The 24,452-nt window shown below is 46.6% G+C and overlaps 1 protein-coding gene across 8 annotated transcripts in view; it reads left to right on the forward strand.

The window, feature by feature from the left end:
- Nucleotides 1-24,452, forward strand: part of PTPRM (protein tyrosine phosphatase receptor type M) — a 798,567-nt gene that overhangs the window by 697,021 nt on the left and 77,094 nt on the right. For all 8 annotated transcript variants that reach the window (XM_079943436.1, XM_079943437.1, XM_079943438.1 and 5 more), the window contains 2 exons: nucleotides 15,101-15,177; nucleotides 18,705-18,741. In XM_079943436.1, the coding sequence (XP_079799562.1) occupies nucleotides 15,101-15,177; nucleotides 18,705-18,741 (114 nt within the window). The remainder of the gene's footprint in view (nucleotides 1-15,100; nucleotides 15,178-18,704; nucleotides 18,742-24,452) is intronic.

Here is a 24,452-nt window from a genome sequence, read left to right on the forward strand (position 1 = left end):
ATTCAATTTTAATTATTTTTAATTTAGATCGTCCATGAGACGAGGGGCTCCCATATTGGATGGTGCAGACCTACAGTGTGTTTCATTTTTAAAAAGAAGTGTGTCGGGGTTTACATATAATATGAACCATCCCAACTGGGCCTGTGGCCTGTTTTCCCTTTGGCCACTCACAAAGCCAAACCACTGGTTCTGCAGATGGCAAGTGCTAGCTTCGGGAGTCTTGTGCATTCATTTACTTAGAGCTTCATTTTTAGAGAGAAGATGTTCCCCTGAGATCTAAGGCTTCATTGCCCCTCAGTGAATTCAGTCAACACTTGGCCCCCCCGAGGACCCCAGGGTGATGGGGACGATGTCCCTGCCCCGAGGACAGAGCAGCACAGGCAGATGAGAGACTGTGAGTCTGGTCTCTCTGCACCAGGGCGCAGTCCTGCGTTGGAGCTGTGTGTACAGTGCTGTGTGCTGCAGGGGCTCAGAGAAGGAAAGCACTATTTCCAGCCAGAGAGGGGTCATGGGAAGAGTCCGTTGGCCAATATAGATCCTCCCAAGTTCCTTCGTGTTCTCTGCGAGCCTGCTGAAGTTTCACACCCTCAGAAGAACCCAGATTTCTCAAAGTGGCTTATAGGAGCCTTCCCAGGGTTCCTTCAGCTCTGCCACTAATTCCAAGGAGGCCCACCGAGGTAAAATGGGCACTTCACAGCCATGCCACCCACGCCAGGTGGAAGAGATGTCAGTGAGCCCTTGTCCTGCGGCCGCCATAGCCGAGGTGTGGGCCTCACACCGAGCATCTGGAGAGCAGCGTCCAGGGCTCTGGTTTGGGCTGTGCTCAGAGACCCGGCCTGCCTCTGTTCAGTGTGACCTTGACTCTGCTCCTTCCCAATGTGTAGTTTGACGGCTGCACTTGGTAGATGCTTGAGAAATAGTTTTGAATGCTTAAAGAAAAAAGTGATAAAAGCTAGCATTTGCTGAGCACTTGCTATATGCTAGACACCCCTGTTACACCTGTTAAGCCCTTTACACCTGTTAACTCCCTCACTCCCTGTAATGATCCTGTGACATTGTTTATCTATTTTACAGGAGAGGAAAACTGGGGCATAAAGAAGGTGAAAGGGTTACACAGTTAATAAGATGGGGACAAGATTCCAACCCAGGGGCAGCTCTTATAACCACCACCCAGTGGATGCTGGATAGTCAGTCCCCACCGACCATTAGCATCATTGCCTGCACAGGCCAGTGTCTGTGACAAGAGGCAGCTTGAGAAGACCTTCACCCCCCTCATCCCCATTCTTCATCTCCCCAGGCCACCTCCAAATAAATATACAAACTAAGTACAAAGAGTATACTCCCTGTTGAAGGCAGCTTCAAGCCAAGTCCTCCAGCCCCCAGGCTGACCCCCTGTGGCCCCCGTTCTGAAATTCTGGAGCTGCCGCTGTTGTGGGCCTCCTGCAGAAATTCTTCTTCGATGGCTTCAGATCTGTTGCCTAAGAAAGATATTGGGGTCAGGGTCTAATTTATGTATTAATTGTTAGCCTATCATCACTAACCATCACTAGCTCAGAATGGGCGTCACCACCAAGATCATCTTCAACTCTCAAGACCCTGCACTTAGGACAGATTATTTCGTCGCCCTAGGCAGGCACTGGCTGTGGTCTGTGTGTCCAGCAGAATGTTGTCAGAGGTGGAGAAGGTTTAAATCTACCTCCCACCCCCATGAATGTACACTGTCTGTGGGCTGGACCAGACTAGGATGCACGTGAACTAATAGGACAATGTAAATGACTAAGGGAAAAGCCTTTGGGGGCAAAAGAGGAATTTAGGATTGGGAACTAGAAGACACAGTTCACAGTCTGTTTCACCATGTATTAGCCAAGTGACCATGGGAAACTCATGAACCTTCTCAATGTCCCAGTTTCCTAAAAAGCCAGCTGTTGTGGAAATGAACTTAAACGCCACACAAAAACATCACTGATGGTTGTTACCTTTGAAAAATCACATCTTTCTTCTCTGTTACTCCTTACCCTTCCTCAGCTTAGTGGACTCAGTAGGTCATTTAAAATGGAAAAACAAAAGCAGCATTTGGAAGTCTCAGGTTGGAAATGATGAACTTGGGGATAATTGCAGGCGCTACGTTGCTCCCTAATTGTCAGCAGGATTCTGCACAGCGACCCGCTCATCACGGGCTGTGACCATGGGCTCTATTTCTGGAGAGTTTGCCTTTATTCCTGATAAATCCCAGAGGGGGTGGATTTTCCAGCTCTCACCTGCCTCCACCTCACCTGTTGGGCTCTTTCAGTGTTTCTTCCATCAGCTTGCGTTGTTTTTGTGCTTTTGTAGGGACAATGTCAGAAAGATGTCCTGTGCCCAGGCAGCTCTGTCCAGTCTCCTGATCTTACCCCTCAGCTGCCGTGGCATTCTGAAGGCTTTCCCCGCACACACGTTGTCTTTTTTATGTATTTTTAAAGTAAAAATTGTCTATATTTAAGGTGTACAACATGATGCTTGATATAGATAAATAGCGAAATGATTACGATAGCCAAGCTAATGAAAGTACCTTCCCCTCACGTAGTTGTCATTTTTTATGTGTGGTGAGAACACCTGAAATCTACTCTCCTAGCAAGTTTCTGGATTCAATACAGTATAGTTAACCATCGTCATCATAGTGTACATTCAATCTCGAGACTTAGTCATCCTATGTAACTGCCACTTCATACCCTTTGACCAACACCCCCCCATTTTACCCCTTCCCCTCGCACGCTCCTCGTAACCACCCTTCCACTCTCGGCTTCTATGAGTTTGACTTTTTTTAGATTCCATGTACAAATGAGATCATGCAGTGTTTTTCTTTCTGTGTCTGGTTTATTTCACTCAGCATAAGGTCCTAAAAGTTCATCCATGTCGTTGCAAATGGTTACCTTTTCCTCCAGGTTTCTATTGCTTTCTAAAATCCCTCTAGAACTGTCTGTGGTTGTTTATATAATTGTCTGTAACGGTCTATGCTGACATATTCTGAGACATCAGCCACTTAGGCCACCTACCAAACAATTATTAATGCTCTTAAAATAGGGTGTGCAAATCCTTAGATGCCACCAGCAGCTACATAGCAGGAGTTTGATACCACGTGTGGCTTTTGCAGAAATACCACTACTGCCGGCTGGCTTCAATACCAGAACTGCCCTGATGCCAGCCCATGCCAAGTCTGGTGTTAGAACTCACAGCCTGAGTGCTGTTTCTCTAGGGGGGCCCCCATCCAGCATGAGCTCCCCAGTAGGGTCTGACGAAGCCACTGCAGTGCTCAGCACCCCTCTGAGAATCACCATCTGGAGCTGCTTCATTTGAGACTGTACGTCTTTAGTTATGGCAGCGAAAATGAATCTTTGATATCGTTAAAGTTGTAGAAGGATTTCAGGAATAAAAATACTTATCTAAATCACCCTAATGTATACACTCATACTGGTTGTTTCTTTAAAGGCATGGAGAAAAGTATTACATCTCCCTTCCCCACTAAGAAATTCAGCAATTGGGGAAAAATCAGTTTCCCTGACTGGAAAGCCCACTTCAGGGAGTCTAGGCTTTGGGAATAGCACCACTAACTACGATGAGGAACTGGGGGATTCAATGAACAATGAACATGTCCTAGAGATTCTTGTTAGTGCTTTTCAGAGGACATAAGAAGTGCTTTAATGATCACATTCGTAGTTTTGCAACAGTGTTTGCATATAAAATGGTTTTAATGGTGCTTAAAAACTGTTTATTGGCTGTTGTTCTTAAGTAAGGTGAACTTTTCCCTCAGTTACACCATAAATTTGCTGAGCTAGCCCTTTGCAAATATAAACAAATACCCCGTCCACTATTAACAGACACACACACACACACACACACACACACACACACACACACACACACACACACACACACACACACACACACACACACACACACACACACAAGCATAGCCCCCCTGATAGTCTCAGCAGTTCTTAATTGTAATTAACAATTACAGTTGAGAAAATAAGTTGCAAGTCAGACAAAAAGAATGAAACTCTGCCATTTGCAACCACATGGATAGACCTAGAGGGTATTCCACTAAGTGAAATAAGTCAGACAGAGAAAGGAAAATGCTGTATGTTACCACTTATATGTGAAGTCTAAAAAATAAAACAAACAAATGAATATAACAAAACAGAAACAGACTCACAGATACAGAGAACAACTAGTGGTTACTAGTGGGGAGAGGGGAAGGGAGAGGGAATTGAGAGGTACAAACTACTATGTATAAGATACATAAACTACAAGGATGTCATGTACAGCACAGGGAATATAGCCAGTATTTTATAATAACCTTAAGTGGAGTATAATCTGTAAAAATATTGAATCACTATCACTATTTTATACACCTGAAACTAATATAATATTGTAAATCAACTATACTTCCACTGAATAGGTAGATGTGAGATAGATAGATGGATAGATAGATAGACAGATGCAAACCAGGGCCTGACGCAGCTGAGGAAGGGAGCCCGGTCCAGGCGGAGGCCCTGAGGCAGGGACAGCCAGCCCGGGTCAGCGTGGCGTCGGGGACAGTAAGGACCTCGTGTAGCTGGAGCAGAGGGGGCGCCGTCCAGGGGAGAGACCGGAATTGTGAAGACCCTGGGGGACGGCAGTGAGCCAACACAGACTCAGCCTCTACACTCGGGAAGTTGACATCTCCTTTGAGAGGAAGAGAGACTTGATTATACAAATAAATGAAATAAAAATGAAGTGAAAGTCAAGGGCCATAAGGAGAGGAGCGCAGTCCTGCAAGAGCCTGTACGTGGGAGCTGACTGATTCCAGAGGATGTGGAATGAAGACAGCTGACCCAGGGGCTAGAGCAGGGGTGTGCAGACATGCGGGAATCCATAGTTTGAGGAGGGGAAGGAAGGCGGGGTGGCCAGAGCTGGGAGAGGTGGAAGGGGGAGGGGGGCCCGAGAGAGAAGGGGGTGGGAGCCAGGCCTGCAGGGCCTTCTGGGGCAGATTCAGTGTCTTAGTCTTTATTATTAAGAACAAAGAACACCTCATTAAAGAGTTGGGAGGGAGGGTTAATCTAATTTACATTTGGAAAGATTAGTCTAACTGCAGTAAAGAGTGAATCAGAAGGGGACCCTAGCTAAAAGATTCTCTCTTGGCCCAGGTGACAAGTGATGGTAATGTGTACTAAAAAGTAACAGATGGATTCAAGGAAGACACAGGGTCAGAGGTGACTCCTGTGTTTCTGACTTGGGTGGATGGAGGATGGACGGCGGACAGACAGACAGACGGAAGGACGGGCTGTTTACGAGATGGGTAACACTGGAAGGGAACCAGACTTGGAGCTCAGGGGTGGCAGTGAGGTCGGCGGTAGCAGGGAAAGCTTGTGAGTTGAATCCGGGGATATACTGAGACGCCTTTGAAACATTCAGATGGGATGTCAAGTAGGCACTTATGTGGACAGCTCTGGAACCCAAAAGAGATGTAAATTTGTGAATCTCGGGGCACATCAGTGGTGGTCGTGAGGTTCTCTGTAGAGGGAGCATGGAGGGCGTCAAGGGCCTAGCACCCAGCCTGGAGGGGCTTTAAAAATGAGAAATACTGGGGCTTCCCTGGTGGCACAGTGGCTGAGAGTCCGCCTGCCGATGCAGGGGACGCGGGTTCGTGCCCCAGTCCGGGAGGATCCCACATGCCGTGGAGCGGCTGGGCCGTGAGCCATGGCCACTGAGCCTGCGCGTCTGGAGCCTGTGCTCCGCAACGGGAGAGGCCACAACAGTGAGAGGCCCATGTACTGCAGAAAAAAAAAAAAAGAGAGAAATACTGAGACAAAACCACTTAGCATGTGCAAAGGAGCACATGTCATGGAGGGGAGGGCCACGCAGGGCATCCTGCCGGGCATCTAGTACAATGAAGACGGTGATGTAACAAGGTGAGGAGCAGCCGTGAAACTGCCAAGAGCTGCTTGGAATGAGTAGGGGAGGGGCGAGGGGGTACGGCCTTGACCATGAGGACCCACGACTCTTACATGAAGGGAGGCCCTTCTGAGGTCTGGTGTCCATCTGGACTCAGGGTGTCCGTGCTTAGTGAGGCGACTAAGAAGACAGTGTGAGCTGTGACCCGGTCTGTCCCACCCAAGTCTTCTCACCAACTACCCCGTCTCCGTGGCCCGGGCTGAGGGCTGCCGGTCCCCAGGACTTTGTCTTAAAGCAAGGTGCTTCTTTCTGCTAACTGAGCACCCGTGTCACTTCTGAGGGATGTACTACTGTCGTGATCCAGGTTAGGTATAAAGGCAGGCGAAGGCGGGAGAGAGGGGGACGGCGTGAGTGTAGGGGCAAGATGCCCTGGGAGAGCGAGCTTCCTGCATCAAAACTCCGGCAGACGAGAGCAAGACAGAAACATATCCCACAATATGTGCAGGAAAGAGAAGGGTAAATTCTAGAAAAATCAGGCAAAATAAAATAAGAGTCAGGGGATCTGCCAGGAATCTGAAAATAAAGAGTAGGCGTCTCTGACAAAGGGTCCAGGTAAAAAAGTCAGAAACAAGGCAGGACTAAGAAGTTGGTGACACAAAACCAGCAGCAGGAGTGAAGCTTAGCACAGAGCCAGCCAGCGCTCAACCGAAAGCTCCTTCTTGCTTCTTGCTCAGAAGCTGCCTGGCTGGGCCTGAGCCCACCCTCCATCCCCACCTCCGTGGACAGCGGCAGGGACCCCAGGCTGGAGCAGTGGGGAGAGGTGCAGGACGCCCAGCACTTCCTGTCGGTTACCTTGGCCCCTCTGCCTCTTGTACCTTGAAACCAGTGCAGACCAGCCCTTGGCAAGATGTAACCACAGGAAGAGCAAGGCTGTTATTTGAAGCAATCAATTATAATTAAAATTAATTTTGAGTCTCCTGTCGGTGGACAAATGTTACATACATCACTGTGATTCCAGTTTGCCTTAAATATGTCATCAATATTCAGCAGAAAGGGAGAATTGGTTAGAGATGAAAGATTATCAGTGACAGGCTCCATTTCTGCCGCTATAATAATATCTAATCGCTTACAGGTTCCGACTGCAAGGCTGTGACCCAGATCCATCGTGTTTAATGTGAAAATGATGTTAAAATATTTGAAGCTATGTAGATGTATTTTAAACATAACGTTATTTGATAAAAAGGGCATAAATAACATGTTTCAGGGACTGAGGGACCTGCTTTAAATCTCTAATTACCCCACCTCTAATGTGTGAAGACAGTCATACACACACACACACACACACACACACACACACACACACACACATGCATGCATATATACACACCCACACGTAAATACATACATATATACAAACATACATACATGTACACATACATGTATGTGCATATACAGAGACATAGTTATACACATACATGTGTACATACATATATACACACACGTAAATACATACTTATATAAATACATGCATATATGTATACATACGTGCATATGTATATACACACACCATAAACACATGCATAAATACACACATGCAGACATACGTTTGGAAAAGTCCCAGCCGATTATAACTTCTCAGCATTAAGCAATGGTTTGTTATGACCAGGTCTTTATGGGCCTGTTTCTTAACCAAAAATACGATTTTTGCCCTATTTCATGTAGTAAGGGCTTTTTTGAAAGAAATTGGAGGAATAGCAACGTATCTTTAATGCAGATTGAGTTTCTCAAAATGGCAGAGTTTATTACCCTCCTGGATGGGGTAGCATTGAGTTGTGATTATTATATAAACATTAATTGAGGTTTGATCATATTCCATTCATCCATGGCTAAATAGGTTTCTTTTTCCAATTATAAAAACAATTCATACACATTAAAGAAAATGTGTGCAGTGAAGAAAAGAGGGAGGAAATTGTCCAGGACCACACCAAACAAATTCAAACCCTGCTAACATTTTATTTCTATTTCCTTCAAATCTCTTTTCTCTATGCCTTGAAGTTGTTGGCTTTATTTTATAAAATAAAAATAGATTTATTGTTTTCTTTCTGATTCCTAAGACAGTATAAATATGTAGACAATTAAAGTGGTACATAAAATCATAAATGGAAAAGTCCATATCCCTCCAGATTCTGCCACCCAGCAGAAGCCCCATCCCTTCAGTTGCCCAGTGCCTTCCTAGACACATATCCAAATGCGTTCGATTATTTCATATAAACAGACTCTTAGGAGACTTGCTGCTTTGTAACCTGCTCTCCTTCACTTACAGTATGTCACAGAGATCTTTCCAAGTAAAGAAATTAAAAGTCTAGTAACCCTTTGTAATGATCGTTTCAGATTCCATTGTTTTATAAGATCACTGTTGATCAGTTCCCTGCTGAAATCATTGAATGATTTAAACTGGGTGGGGAGAAAATAAATTGTGTTTTAGGAAAGTAGCTCTCAGCATGGATTCACTGGAAAGGGGGCAGTCTGTAGGCAAAGATGAAACCGTTCAGGTGAGAAAAATTGTCGGGTCATGAAGTCACAGCAGTAATGATACAGGTGCCAGCTCACCTTTACTTAGTTCTAACTATGTACCAGACACTAATGTGTGACTTGTATTAACTCAGTCCTCACAGAAACGCTGCAAGGTAGGCACACTTTTATTTCCATTTTACAGTGGTAGAAACTGAGGCACGGAGGTTAAATAACTTGTCCAAGGTCACACAACTGGAAAGTGACAGAATTAGGATCAAACCCAGGGATTTTTACCCCAAAGCCTGTGATCTTAACCTCTGTACAACACTGTACAGAATCAGGGATGGAAACCAAAAGCTGCTGAGTGGATGCCAGGGGAATCAGATGAAGGAGTTGTTGAGAAGTATTCGGCCTATTTCCAGACCTTTTCCTGTTTCCTCTTTAAAACTAGCTAAACTCATCTTCCCCAAAAAGTGGGCGCGTGGAGTTTTCAGTTCCACTCTGCTCTGCTGGTCCCCAAACAAGCCTACTGGGCTCGTTGTGCTGTGAATTGCCGAACTCCAGCAAGGGTGTTGCTTTTATTCGTAGAAGAGAGTAATTTCCTTTTTTATTGTATTTTATTCCTTTTTTTTAGTTGATTTTCAGTGTTTCAGGTGTACGGCAAAGTGATTCAATTTTATGTATATATAAAACTGAATATATATAAATAGGTTATTACAAGATATTGAACATAGTTCCCTGTGCTATACAGTAGGTCCTTGTTGTCTATTTTATATATAGTAGTGTGTATCTGTTAATCCCCAACTCCTAATTTATCCCTCCTCCTCCGCTTTCCCCTTTGGTAACCATAAGTTTGTTTTTACCTCTGTGAGTCTATTCCTTTTTGTAAATAAGTTCATTTGTATCATTTTTTTAGATTCCACATACAAGCAATATCACATATTTGTCTTTCTCTGTCCGGCTTACTTCACTTAGTATGATAATCTCAAGGTCCATCCATGTTGCTGCAGATGGCATTATTTCATTCTTTTTTATGGCTGAGTAATAGTCCATTGTGTGTGTGTGTGTGTGTGTGTGTGTGTGTGTGTGTGTGTGTATCTCCCACATCTTCTTAAGATCTAACTGTTCTATGTTCTTGAGAGAGAACTGTCCTATGTTGACATGTATTATCTCACTTGGTCTCCTCAACGTTCCTATGAAGGAACCACCATCATCACCCGCTTTTACAGATGAAGCTCAGCAGATTCAGATCTTGTCTAAGCTCACGATTGGTGGGATGAGTAGAGCCAGCACCTGAATCAGGGTCTCTGAGTACCAAAGCCCTGTTATTTTCATGCACTACCCAATGTGAACATGAAATGGCTTTGGAATAACCAAGAAAACACACCCATCCTAGGAGAGAAACAGGGACGACAGTTTATACCTCCAGAGTCAGGTCCTGTCAGCCTTACCCAGCTGTGTCTCCAAGAAACACCAAGTCCTTGCAGTCTTGACCGCTTGGTTTTCGTGGTCAGTAACTGACCTATTGTTAACCACAAATCCCACTGGATTTCCCAGCCTTCATACCTGAGCAATCTAGTTCTCCAAGCTTCTTCCTCCCTTTGACCCAGTTGCTGGACTCTGGCCGACTTCCAGCTGGTCGGCCTCCAAAGCCAACTGGGAGGATGGGGTTCAGCCAGTGGGCAGCTGGCGTTTCTGTGGATCCTTTGCCTGAGTGACCCCGTATGTGCTTCAGGCCAGAAACATCCTCTGGGCATCTCCCTATAGTCATTTGATACTATTCAGCCCCAACAGAAGGCACTGAGCTTTTCTAAAAGAATGATTGGTACATATTAGTCTTCTTAATTGGCATCAGATTCAAAGTGAATCAGATTTCAAGAAAATACGGCAGTGAGCCTCCATGTACTGCTTTATTTGCCTCCAACAATCTATATTTATTGCTTTTATAGTCACCTGAGATGAGGGCTTGATGTGAAAGAGGATGTCTGAGAATCCAGTTTCTGTTGCCAAGTCGTTCTCAGGTATCCGAGCAGCAGCTGGGAGTAGACTCTTGTGGCTGGAGGGGCGGATTCTCTTACTTCTTTTGCTTTTACTTTCACTGGCTCAGCGTGGAGGAGGGTGATACTTTCCTATTAATTTCACTGCTGTTTAGGATGGATGGTTCTCCCAACAGCCCGCTGGGAGGCAGAGGATTAACTTGATAAGTGCTAACATCCCACCCAAGAAGGGCAGCTGTGCGAGGACCAGCCCCCCTCATTTCATGGCTGAGTAATATTCCACTGTACATATGTACCACATCTTCTTTATCCATTCTTCCTCCCAAGGGCATTTAGGTTGCTTCCAAGTCTAGGCCCTTGGAAACAAGGCAGCACTAAACGTTGGGGTGCATGTGTCTTGTCGATTGATGGTTTTCCCAAGATATACACCCACAAGTGGAATTGCCATATCCTCTGTAGCTCTAATTTTTAGATTTTTAAGGAAACTCCGTACTCTTCTCTCTGTGGGCTCAGCTCCTGCCCCCGTGTTCTCCTTCCTACCCGAGGGGGAGCCCACTCTCCCTGCTGAAATATCTGCCTGCCTGTCTCAACTGACACTGACTCATCAGTACTCACACTTATGTGGTCACAGAAAGAAAGAACCTGCCTGTCTCAACTGACACTGACTCATCAGTACTCACACTTAGTTGTCACAGAAAGAAAGAACCTGCCTGTCTCAACTGACGCTGACTCATCAGTACTCACACTTATGTCGTCACAGAAAGAAAGAACACCTCGTAGGCCTCATTTCAATAATTCCCAAACATACCTACTCAGCACACTTTATAAAGTATGGCAGTTGTCCTCAAGGAGCAGGCCATATAGTCACTGCCTCTCCTTCATCGTGGAAGGGAACGAGCCCCTCTCAGGAGGAGACCAGCAGAAGGGACCCCACGGGCTATGAGACAGCAGGTCCTCGAGGTGCCCTTCCCACCTTGAAAGTACTGCTTCCTAGGAGCCCAGGGCTCGAGTGGAATGTGAGGAGGTGTCCTACGAGGAGGCATGGAGAAAGTGGGCTCTTCGTTTTTTTTAATTTTGGTAACAGACACACAACATAAAACTTAGCATCTTAACCATTCTTAAGTGTACCGTTCAGTGACATTAGGTTTCTTCTGCACCCATGAAACAAGAGCTCACTCTTCCCCACCATCCCAGCGCTTGCCAACCACTATCCCACTTGCTGCTTCCACGGATTTGACCACTCCAGATGCTTCATATAAGTGGGATCATACAGTATTTGCCCTTTTGTGTCTGAGCGTATTATCCTCAAGGTGGACTCTTGTATTTTTAAAGTGTGAAATATAGGTACAGAAAAGGGTATAATACATGCATATATGGGTTAATACATTGTTGTAAAGCAAACACTCGTAAAAGCACTAACCAAGTCCACAACCGGACCATGGCCAGCACCCAGGGAAGCCCCGGTGAGCCTCGCCTGAGCACAACTTGCCCTTCTTCCGCCATATTCATTAGCCTAGGGAAGAGGTCATCCTTGGTGCCCATAGCCGTGTGTAGGGCAGAACCACTGCTGGGCTGTGAGAGGAGCCCTGCGGGTGGGCGCTGTGACCCTCATGAAGGACCCTTGTGGGGATGTTCTACGTGGTCTCTGACCACAAGGGGTCATACATAGTCTTGTAGAATCAACTTTAAAATACAGAAAGAGCATACAAATGAAGAGAAATAAAAACAGTCCAGTCTACGTAGGAAATAGGCTTCATATGTGTCTTACAGGCTTCCATGTCATGCGGGAAGTGGAGCAATTAAATTTGGGGAAATAATATGTAAATGAGTTGTGTCCTTAGGGGGTCAGTAGTTCCAGTAAGAGCCAGTTTTCCATTTCTTTGTAAATTCATTCCATGGCATATCCTGATTTAGATTATCTACTTATCTATCTATATCTATATACCTGCATAGATTGATTTATCTATCTAGATAACTAGATCTGGTTATAGATCTGCTGATAAATTCTCCTTGAACCAGTTGTAACATCTTCCTGCTTCCTTCATTAACTAAATAAAAATCTTTGACATTTGTCGCTCTTAAAAAAAAATGGAGAAATAGCAGTGAAGTTAAAAAAAAAAACCAGCTCTGTGGGGGGTTAGCTGATTGAATAGTAGACGATGTTGGGGAAATTCTTTATTTCAAAGGCTCTGTTGATGGGAGATGAGAGTGCAGCCTTGTCTGGGATCGAAGTCCCTAATGAGAACATTCCAGAACCACTTGAGAGGCCCAGTGGTGGTAGATCACAGGGACCTGGTGGCATTCATCCTGAGGTTCTCAGGGATATAAAGCATGAAAGAGGAGGGATTCTGACAAGGAGCACAACAGATCCTGAGATAGCCTTGCGTCTAAAGATTAGGAGGCTCGAATGTGCTGTCTGCCTTTTAAAGCACAGCCCAGGGAAAGTCAGGGAGAACAGGGAGTGAACCTAACCTCCTTCAGAGGAGCCGACTGAAAGCCCAGTGTGTGCAGAGGAGCCATGGTTCGATTCTATTGTAGCATCTTTCATTCGGGAAGCTCAAATGGCTTTACCCGCAGAGCCGCTTCGAGCTCCCTCTGCAGTAGCCATGTGTGCACTGGCTCTGCCAGCACGTGCGAAAGCGGTGACACGTCCCAGTGCCCCAAGAACCCGCCCCCCCCACAACACGGGCAAACTCTGGACAGGGGCCTCTGGTGTTAAGCAAAATGGATTCTAGGAAACTAGTGCTTGGAGCAGGTCACCACGGGGAAAATTCCTGCCTGCCCGTGGGTCCTGGGTTGCTCTTGTCGGTTTGGGCAGCCCGTGTAAAGATGGTGAGAAGCAAAGCACGAGTGTGTGTCACCCAGCACGTCGTGATGACAGCAGCTGGCGTTATCCATCACTCGCTGTACACTGGGCTCTCTGCTCATCTCTTCCTGTGTGTTATGTTCACGCTCACCGTAACCCCATGGGGAGGCACTGTGAATCCCTATTTTGCAGTTCAGAAAGGAAAGCCCAGAGAGACGAAGCAACTCGCCCGAAATCACAAGTGAGGGGTTCCAACCGGCACCCCTGACCCCAGAGCCCACACGCGGGACCACTGCCCGCACATGTTCTCCCTGAGCAGAGCAGGGAGACACGGCTTCCTCCAGGCTTCGCCCGTGTCCCACCCACTTTATTCCCACTCTCCGGGTAAATGTACTGAGCCCAGGCTAATCGTAAGGCACAGACAGGAAACGATACGACCGTCTGTCCGGAACTGGAGTGAGAAGCCCCATCAATGAAGGAGAGTTAGAAGCTCGACACGGATCTCCCTCTAGCCCCACTGTTGGACACAGAACATTCCTCCAAGGAGGGCTGAACCAGAGGGATCAGCTGAAACGCTGGCTCTCACTCAGCACGTCAAGCCAAGGAACGGGTTCAAATCGACAGTTCGTCCAGTGACCTTGGGTCAGATGGTCTGTCACCTGCAGGCTCCCTGGCTTTTGCCTCAGTCTGGGGGTATCATTTCTCACCCACTAACCCAAATGAAATGTTGGCAGTTTAGAGGCAGGAGCTCCCACTGCCCTGCGTCAGGGGAAGAGTGGTTTGCAAAGTGCTCTCCCCAGACCACCTCTCAGAGACCACACTCCTTCCCCCTCGGAGCAGCTGGCCTTTATCTGCCAAATATTGGGTTTGGGTGTAAGCTTTCATTGGAAGAAAGGGCTCCTCTGCTTCAAAGAACGTTCATTTAGGAAAACAATTTTTAAAGGACGTATTTTTTAAAAAAACAAAAAGTTCACTTTTGACTCATTTAAAAGATATTTGGGGGAAATTCTGCGATGTTCCAGACCCTGATATAGGGGTCAGGGGTAGGACAGTGAGCAAAACAGGAAAATCCATGCCCTTATAGAGGTTGTAGCACTTTCCTTTTTAAAATTTAGATTTCAAGGAAATTATTGAGATGTCTCAGTAGCATTTATGGAGAAAATTTTCCATCCAGAAAAAATGTTTACTGTAGCTAATTGGGCCACCATCACGACCCCTATACAGTACTTGGTGTGTGTCAGCAGTTTGTGTTTTTGTTTAATCATTAAAACAGCCCAGTGTGAGGCAGGCGCTGTCATCCCTCCTTCAGGTGAGTGGCCGAGGCTTGGTGGTGTAACTGAGTGGCCTGGGGTCACGTGGCTGATGGGGACAGACTTGCTCCACCGGCCGATGCCCTCGGGGCAGAGGGAGAGAACTCTGGGTCAATGACTGAGGTTAGAATCATGTCCATATCTCCTGGGAGGCTGGGCCGTGGTTTATAACCATCATTTGTCAAGGTGAATGTCACAGGCAACCTTCAGAATCTCAGGGCTCACATGTGATTTAGTGAAGCCGTTGAACTTCCAGTCCAAGAAATCATTCCACTGTGATTCACAGGACTCTAGGTAAAAGTTTCAAACCTCTGCCAATGCTTCACATCTGTAAATGATCAAAGAGTACGTTAATGAGATTTCCTGTAAAACGCAAAGGATTATAAAAACCCTTCCCTGTCTTAAGAGCAAGAATGTAGGCGTGTAGTATTTAATTCTCCGTTTATCTTTAAAGCAGCGTGGATGTGGAATACCTCTCTGTAATGTGCTTAACACGGTGGGGCTCTGAGCAGCCTGACGGATAGCTCTTGTTAATTGCTGGGTTTTTTTTCCTTTTGCAGATGATCATTCCCGGGTGAGGCTGCAGACCATAGAAGGAGACAACAACTCAGACTATATCAACGGAAATTATATCGATGTATGTATCTTGAAACTGTCAGTAAACCCGTGTGTTCTGACACGTAGCACCCCGTGTGTCTGCTCTAAGACGCGTGGACACAGGCTGGTCCAACCCTGGGAGCAAACACATGCCCTGTCCCATACACGCAGAACTCGATGGTGGAGACATGTCAGCCTCGGGCTGGTGAGCTCCCCGTGACGTTCCCTGCCTCCTTTGCCATCCCATGCTTCTGTGGACTAAGAAAATGGTATTTCCATTTTTTTGTCAACAGCTTGGATTATTTGACACTTAAAAAAGTCTGCTTGCATATTAATAGGACAAAACTCTCTAATTCCTAATTTGATGATTTACCATCTCTTGTCATCATAGCACTTTCAAGTTGCCTTCAAAGTCATCTGCAGCTGTTAGCCAGGACCTCTGATGCATGCAAGACGTGTCATTAAATATGTAGGCTGCTTAATTATTGAAGCCTGCTCCTTTGTTCATTCTGCATCATGTTAACTTAATGTCTTACATTAGAATAAATTCTTTGGGAGACAGCATGTTTTCACTTGAAAGAATGAATGAAATCAAAAGTGTAGAGTGAAAATCAAGGGAAAGTTGCTGTTACCTCCAAGGCCCAAGTTTACATTAAACAGATCTCAGTTCCCAAGGCATCCTCTGTGCTTGGACTTCATACTGTTTCTTAATCCATCGGTACTTCCTTGCACAAGTTTTATTCAGATATGTGGATTCCTTTCTTGTCTTGGTTGAGTATTACTTAAAATACTAGCATTACAATCTCTAAGAGTTATCTGAAAATGACTACAAGAATGTTATGTGTAGTGCTTCTTGGGAGGGTTTGGCATTTGGGGGTTATAGATTTGAGGCCTGACAGAGGATTATTTGAAGACTAATTCATATCTCAGTCTTCAAACAAAGACCCCTAGACTCTACATTTGATAATGACCAAAAACATAACCAATCCAAGGTAGAAGTTTTTATTAAAGCAAAGTTTCCTCCAAAGGCACATGACACTTATCACTTTATTTGGGAAATATTTAGGGAGTGCCTCACAGGAGTACTCAGAGGTGCCCAGGACCTTGTACCTTCTCCCTGCGGCCTCACAACTTAGGAGCTGAAGTAAGGAACGTCTTCACTCTGACACTTGTTCCCTGGGGAGAGTCCAGGAGAACCCTGTTCGCACCACAGTCCCAGCTCCCACAGCCCTCTGGGTCCTTGAGCAGAGGGACAGTGTCCGGGTCCTGCTGTACCCCTGCCCCTGACACAGGCCTCGAATGCTGTTAAGTCCTCAGCATCTGCTGAACCACCCTCTGAGGAGTGGCTGTGATCAGATCAGGCTTTGTCCTGGAGGCCATTTGAACTAAGCTCTAAAGGACGGCTGGGTAGAGACACAGAGGAGGGAGGACCTAAAAGTAATGAAAATACCAGATTCATTAGTTCTTGTTTTAACAGAGAAAAGAGTCAGAATTCAGGGCCCCTTTTCACTTAGTCAATGAGATTTTATTGAGCACCTGTTACAGGTCAGTAACTGTTTGAGGCACTGGTGTTGTAACTGTGCACAATTCAAACCAAAACCAAAAAGAAAGCTCTGACATAACGGACCTGATGATCTAACCGGGAGGAAGAGACCACAAATGAAACAAGCCGGTTAAGTCTCTCTGGTGTCGTAGACGGTAGGAGGAACACAGTGGCGGTGGAGTGTCAACTCCACCGAGAAAGTGGGGGTCTGGGCCGGGGGGATATCTGGGGGCTGAGCCTCCAGGCCGAGAGGCAGCCCAGGAAAAGGCCTGGCTGTGGAGCATGCCCGGCAGCTGTGGAGGAGTGAGGGATCTGGAAGCCGGGAGGAGGACGAACTGTAGGTCGGCGGGGGTGGGGGGGGGGGTCAAAGCGAGGAGGCCCGCTAGGTGGCTGAGGGTGGCCTGGCCTGGGGCAGGCGGCCAGAGGGAGGGAGGTGGGAGGATCCTGCATCTGGGCTGAGGTGGAGGCTGGGGAAGGAGGGGCCCGCATGCCTTCAGGAGGTGGGGTCACTGTTATCTGCACAGGACTGTGGTGGAGCGGACTCAGAGTGGGGAGGAAATGAGGAGCTGGGTTTATATGTGTTCAACTTTAAATGTGCATCAGACGTCTGAGGGGAGGGGAGTCGGCACTGGTTCGCCCCAGGGTTTCAGGGCAGAGGCGCGGCAGGAGGTGAGGATGCAGGGCTCCCAGGACAGCGGGTGCCGACGGCCGTGAGGCTGGAGGAGCTCATCAGGGGAGTGGGGTAGACAGAGGAGAGTCCAGACACAGGGCGTCCCAGCATCGCCACCAGGGAAAGCAGGAGGGGATGAAGGAATGAAGAGCGGGAACTGCGGCCAGGCAGGGAGAAAGCCAGAGCGTCACATCCGGAGGCCAACGAAGAAGGCATTTCGGGGGTTCAGTTGTGTTCATGCTGCTGGCAGGTCAAGTAGGGGAGGCCTGGGAACTGCCATTGTGCTCAGCATCAGAGGTCTCCATGGACCGTGCCAGCCCCCATCTCCCAGCACCTTGCAGACTGACACATATGGTGATGAGTCCAACCAGGCCTTGCTGCGTGGAGCTCACCAGCTGGCAGGAAATGACTGATCATCTGAATAAGCCTCCTTAATATCTGCCGTGACTCTATGTCAGACACCTGCAGCAGGCCAGTTGTACAAAAGAATGTGTTTGCTTTGCTTGTTCACTCTTGTAGACTTGCTTTTAAGAGCAAAAAGATCTAACAGATATTCATCTAAGTGGTCTGAGAAATTGGTATTTCCTCTCCAAGTATCTTTATTCTCTTTTTCAGCTGGTTTTGGGCATAGTATTTTCAGGCATCTCAGGGGACAGAAAGGGGAAGTATTAAGGTCCGTGGTGATATTATATGTTACCTGTGTGTCATTTTCTCTAAATTGGCTTTACCTTTCCCAGATATCGATCCTGTGATGTCCCTTGTTTCCTTCTTGCTTTGGTCCCAGTTTTCATCTTTCCCCCTTCTAGCAGGGTCATGATAAAAGGAAGGGGTCTTGCAGAACTTCTACCTCTTTAAATTCCTGGTCCTTGCTACAGCATCATGTCTTGGTATTAGCAGTGTTTAAAAATGGTGTTTGGTATTACTATTGATATAACTGCCTATATTGATGTAACAGAATATGCGTTAAAGCTTTGTCACATTGCCAATAACATCCCAAACACAGATGAAATCCTGTTGCACATTCCTAGCCGGTTTACACTCTAATCAGAGTTGTGGTCATGTTATTTCAGAAAATCCATAAGTTGTTAGTGTTTCCTGCTCATCCATCATCTCGTAGCCTGGGTGTGATTAAGTTACTCACCCACTCCCCACCGTGCAGGCATCAGGACTGTTATATTCGATGCACCTTGGCTCATTAAGAGGTGCTCAATGGTCCCAGGTCTGGTCATGTAACTTTCAAACGATGCAGCTATTGGTATCTGTAGGTGCATCATTTTGGCAAACTTAGCATGTGATTTCTGTGCTGCTTATTGATTTTTCAGTTTGTCAGATATTCTTTCTCATTTATTTTTAGGGTTATCATCGACCCAATCATTATATTGCTACGCAAGGTAAGTTGATTCCAGCTTTGATGTCTTTCTCTGTTTGTTTGCCCGCTCTGTCATTTCATACCCAGCCCACCCTCCCTAGGAGCTCTGTCGCACAGTGCCGTAGCCCCGATGATTGCAGTGTTAGCCATCAACACATGCACCCTGGTTTCCCATCAGAGGGTCCTGGTGATGTAATCATTCGGTTAGAACTTCATGTTGAGATCATTAGAAGAAATGTGTTCATCAGTTAATTATTGAATCAACTCTGTCTGCCTTAGCAATTAATCTGACATTTGCAAAAATTGATATATAGATATTCGCTGAATAAATAGGTACTGAATAAAGACCTGAGCTGGTCACTGCTGGGAATGCAAGCCGAATCCAGCAAGCACCCGTCTCACATTGGTGTGGGTCAGTGGGGAGGACATCTGCACACGCAGTATCACTTAAAACCTTGTGTGCAAGGTACAGATCACAGGCTTGGGAAACTCGGACAAGAAAGAGGTGGCTTTGGGGTGGGATGATTCAAAAACAGCTTTGTGGCAGAGGTGAGCTTGCGGGGAGAAAACATCTAATTGAGAGAGACATCACCAGCAAAGATCTGAAAGCAGCGAGTCAGTGCTCCTGGGTAGAAAGCGGTTGGTGGCTCACTTTGGCTAAAGGAAACAGAAAGAAAGTCAGAGGAACGTGTTGGGGAAGTTCATGGCGTGGTTTTGTTCTTTTTTTAATTTATTTTATTCAAGTGTAGTTGTTTACAATGTTGTGTTAATTTCTGCTATTGAATCACAAAGTGATTCAACTGTACACATATATACATGGCCTGGTTTTTGTACCCCCCCAGCGATGGGGCGGGTCATCTGTGGAGGGTGAGGATCGTAGGAGATCTGAGGATTTCAAGAAGAGGCATTGTCAGGGATGAGTTGGTGAGTCAATACAAGGTGAACCAAAGAAGTGCTGGGAAGCAGAGAGGACCTGCTAGGGTTAAAGAGTTAGGGATGAATAGAGAATAGTTCTCTCCCTTTTATTATTTTATCGTCGTTTCTGGTAATGCATCATATCCCAGAAACAGGAACAGGGAAATCCGAAGGATGCAACCTGCCAACATTTAGGGGTTGGCTGGGGGTTGCCCAAGAGCAAGTCAAAGGAGCAAGGGAATCAAGGATGACAAGAAATCATGGATGGAAAAGTCTCAGCTTGGAGGCGGGTAGGTCAGAGGTGTCCAGTGCGCCACGAGGAGAAGGAAGGTGCTAAAGGATTGAGGCCAAGTTCAGTGAATGAGTCACGAGGTAGAAGAGGCGGTCGTAGCCAGAGACCAGAATCCCAACACTTAGAGCAGCAGCAGCCGGTAGAACTTCCTGCATTGGTGGAAATCTTCTCTGTCTGTGCCATCCAGTATGGTAGCCGCTAGTCATTCGTGGCCACTGTTACTCAAAATGTATGCACTGCGGGACTTCCCTGGTGGCGCAGTGGTTGAGAGTCCACCTGCCGATGCAGGGGACACGGGTTCGTGACTCGGTCTGGGAGGATCCCACGTGCCGCGGAGCGGCTGGGCCGTGAGCCTTGGCCGCTGAGCCTGCGCGTCTGGAGCCTGTGCTCCGCAACGGGAGAGGCCACAACAGTGAGAGGCCCGCGTACCGCAAAAAAAAAAAAAAAAAAAAAAAGTATGCCCTGTGAATGAGGAACTGAATTTGAAGTTTTAATGTTGACTTAAAGAGCTACATTTGGCTTTTCCCCATTGGTGGTGTTGGGCACCAGAGCTCTGGGGTGGACAAACTCTGGATGTAGCCAAAATGGAGCCTTACCCTCAATGCCCACGGCCACAGCAAAAGCCTGGTGGTACCACTCGTAGAGTCCAGTCTTACGTCACCACTTATAATTCTACACCCAGGTCCAGTGTGTTTCCTTCCCTGGAATGACGTCAGTAAAGTCTCCTTCCAAGGTCGCCTTGCAGTCAGAAGAAACACCGCACAGACAGTGCCCGGTGTGAGCCTGGCACAAGGCAGGCCCTTGTTAGGAGGTGCTAAGAGCTTCAGAGAGCAAGTGCCCAGCTTGTCTCACATCTAGACAGAACGAGGACGTGTTTCCGGACCTCTGAGTCCAACCCTGGGAGCTTCCAAACCGAACTAACCAATGCCTGTGGAGGAACCATCACTAGTGCTTCACAGGATCCGCAAGGCTTTCAGAATGCCCCCAAGTCAGGGTCATAACAGCTCTGATTTCATACACCTGATGATTATTTGAAATTTGCAGTTTTTACAAATTTACATGAAAATTTTATTGCAAAATATACAAAACGCTCCAGAGTTCTTGATTAGCAGCCCACGTTTTCATAGAAAGTATAAGCAAAAAATTAAATCTGATTCAGATTTTCACAGTTTTCACTGTAGATTCATGGGACTCAACAGCCAGCAGAAGTAGAGATTGAAACCCGCAAAGCCCTACATGGGTCCCCTCCCTTCGTTCATTCTCTCTGCCCCTCTGTCCCCGAGGGAGGTCACGATACTTAACTGCTTAGCAGTCGTCCATGGCAGCCTTCAACCTCTCAAGTATTCATGAGCAAATATACTTGTAGGCAGCTGAGAAGTAGCAAATGTAACGTTTGCAGGAGACCACCACGGTGCCTTTAGCAGAGAAGGGTACCCCGCTGTTCACAGAGCGTGGCCCTTTCCTCGGTGCTGGGTGGGCTACAGGTTGGACGCCACGACCAGGCAGTCCTTCCATCGCTATTATTGGTGCAGCAGGAGGAGGAAGGAGTGAGCAGATTTTTAATCTGATATTCAGTCCAGACAGTACCCATCATGTTATGAGTCATGCCTTCAGACCGTGACGTGCAGATTGATAAGTCAGAATGTCTTTTCTAGTGTGTGCCGCAAGGGCAGTGTAACTGGTGGCCTCGGGTTGCCGGTAATAAAGATTTCTGCTCGCCTGCAGTAATTGACCTGGGCAAGGTAAATAGAACATGCTCGTGGGTAGCTTTCATTAAAAAAACAAAAACCACAAACACGCTGATTCTCAAAGTCCAGCAAAAAGGGTGATGAAGTCTAACAGGCAGGTGCAGTTTTTGAATCCTTCCTTTGCTCTTTTTTTTTCGTGTCTATTTTTCACTGAGATGAGTCTAAAATCACTTCACAGCAGGAACCCCTGAAACTACATGAATGGTCCATTTTCCTGACAACTGGTTTTATCCCCAAGAGTTGGAAATACATAGATTTCTAGCAAGTCCCTTCAATGCAGAGGGCGTGTCATGAATTTATCCCTTCAGCCTCTCCCCCTCCCTCAACTTTATTGATTTTTTTCCACCAGTAACTGACTTTGACCTTTGATGATAATGGTAATGTTTCTGCAAATTGAAGGGACCGCATTCAAGCCAGATCGGTGGCTTTTTGAGTGTGTTCTTCCCGTCTCCCCACCCTTTAATTGTTTTCCATCTGGCAGCTAATATATTGATGATCCGGTATGCACTTCATCACATCTGCCTGGCCAGCCATTAATACAAGTATAACACTCAGCACTTAACGACTTGGCGTGCCAGGGGTCAGAGGAGAGGAACTCACGTCTGTGGCTGCTTTGTCCACACAAAGAGGCGGGGCAGAGCTGGGATTTCGAAAGCTGGTTCATGGAGAGAGGCAGTACACAGGCAGGTAGGGTCACCCAGAACGGATCGTAATCCTCCAAGACGATTCGGGAGAACACCTGCCAGCCACGCGGTGCGAGAACGAGAAGCGTTCTCTTCATTGTTGTTTGCGTTTATTTTTCAAACTGACTTCAAGGGTCCTGCTTCAGAGAACTCAGGAAAGACAGTGTGAGGCAGCTGTGGAAGAAATGGCTGTAAGTCTGGGATGGACATGGCTGTCCAGCGCCGCATCCCTCTGCCTCACTTCCAAGCTCATCTGTGGGCTGGAGATGCACAGAAGCACGGGGAGATCCTACCCAGAGGATAGGAAATCCGGGGGGGCACATCGCAGTCACGGGGTGGGGCACCCGCGCTTGGCCAGGTTTCAGAGGAGCCGGACGGGGGGTAGAGGGGGAGGCAGATCTTCATCCAGAGGATGGACCGAGTGGGAGGACACCCAAGGTCCAGGAGGAGCACAGCCCCTGGCAGTGGTCAGGAGGGAGACCGCCTGAGGGGGAAGGGTCTTCATCCACGGCATCTTGGGTCTTCTGGGTTGCTTCTTGAAATGGATCGTCGCTCAGGACAAATTCACACAGACACACAGTTTTACACAGAAGTTCAGGCATTCTCCAACTTACTAAAATCCAGCCTGAAAGATCTATAGCCCCTAGATTAAGACCCCTGAATTAGAGGGGTTAAGAACAAAGAACTGACAGGTAAAGTGAGGACACATTAAAAGGCTTTGAATAAGGAGCATTATTTAATGAAAGTCGGAAAGGCAGGGAGGGAAAAAGGAAGGATGTTTCTACGCCATGTGGTGGTGAAAACAGTGCTTTAAGAAGATTAATTAGTGTGGAATTATCCTGGAGAGAAAAACCTGCAAACAAAGATAACAGGGAGTAACCACAAGAAAATTTGGGATAGAAATGAATGACCCAGACAACAGGACTGGCAGGGGGCAGTTGTAGTTTTTATTTTACTCAACAATCCAGGTTGCATACAACTAAAGTATGTTTTCTAATATTAAATATGTTCTAGTGTCAAAACTGTTGATTTTTAAGTGTGATTCCTTCTCATTTAAGAAAAAAATAGTAGATACGTTTTCTTTCTGTATTCGTACTTTGGGTTTATATAGTCCTTTCCTTTCTGAAACTTGGCATTTTTCTTTGTCCATCGTTCAGTAAATATTAAGTTCCTTTTATGTACTAGGCTTTGTGCTGTAACTAATTTAATGTATTTTCTGTCCTCTGACCATTTAAGATATTACTCGTCTCATTTCATAAATAGATTTGAGGCCCATGGGGAGAACTAACACGTAGCTGAGTGCCCGTGCCTTGCATCAGGGCTCTGCAAGCATCTCTGTAATGTCTGGTGGGGCGGGATAATGTGCGATCCCCACCTTGTACTGCGTCCTGCCGCTTCTGTGGGCCTCACGAAGCTCACCCCCCAAAGCCACGCGGTGAATCTTTTACAAAATGAGTCTAGGATCCAGCGTCTTCCTCCTAAGTTGTGATGCATCTCAAAAAGCAAATTTTCTATGATACGTTCATACCTGAAAATACTTCTTAATTAAAATTGTCTTAAATGTCCTGAAATATGACACTGAGCGTTTGGAGTCACCTTGTTCCCAGCTGGGCATCTGGGCATCTGGAAGACACCCTGGTCCAGGGCTTAGCTGATCCAAGGAGTTAATGCTGATGGTAACAAAGAGACTCTGCGTGGCAAGATCAAGGCCGAGCTCAGAACTCTAGTTGGGTGGCCAACCCTGTTGAATTAGCACAATTCAGAAAAAAAGAAATGGTAAAGTGGGTGTCGGGGCACCTATACGCAAGGAGAGTAAATTATATGGATTTTAACAATCTAGAATTTAAAAGATGTTCATCTTTCCTGCCCAGAGACTCTGAACGCTCAGTGTCACATTTCAGGACTCCAAGTCACGCTGGCATAGACCCAGGAACTGAGAGAGACTTACTGTCCATCGGACAGAACTGCCCTCAGCCTGGCAAGGGTAGTCTGTGTCTCAGGCCAGCCAGAGAGGAAGATGCTTCAGCAGAAGGCTGCTTCATGGCCTGGCATCCACAGAAGGGCCACAGGGTTCATCCACCGATCCACAAGCGCC

The sequence above is a fragment of the Stenella coeruleoalba genome, assembly GCF_951394435.1.
Source record: "Stenella coeruleoalba genome assembly, chromosome: 14".
Lineage (NCBI taxonomy): Eukaryota > Metazoa > Chordata > Mammalia > Artiodactyla > Delphinidae > Stenella > Stenella coeruleoalba.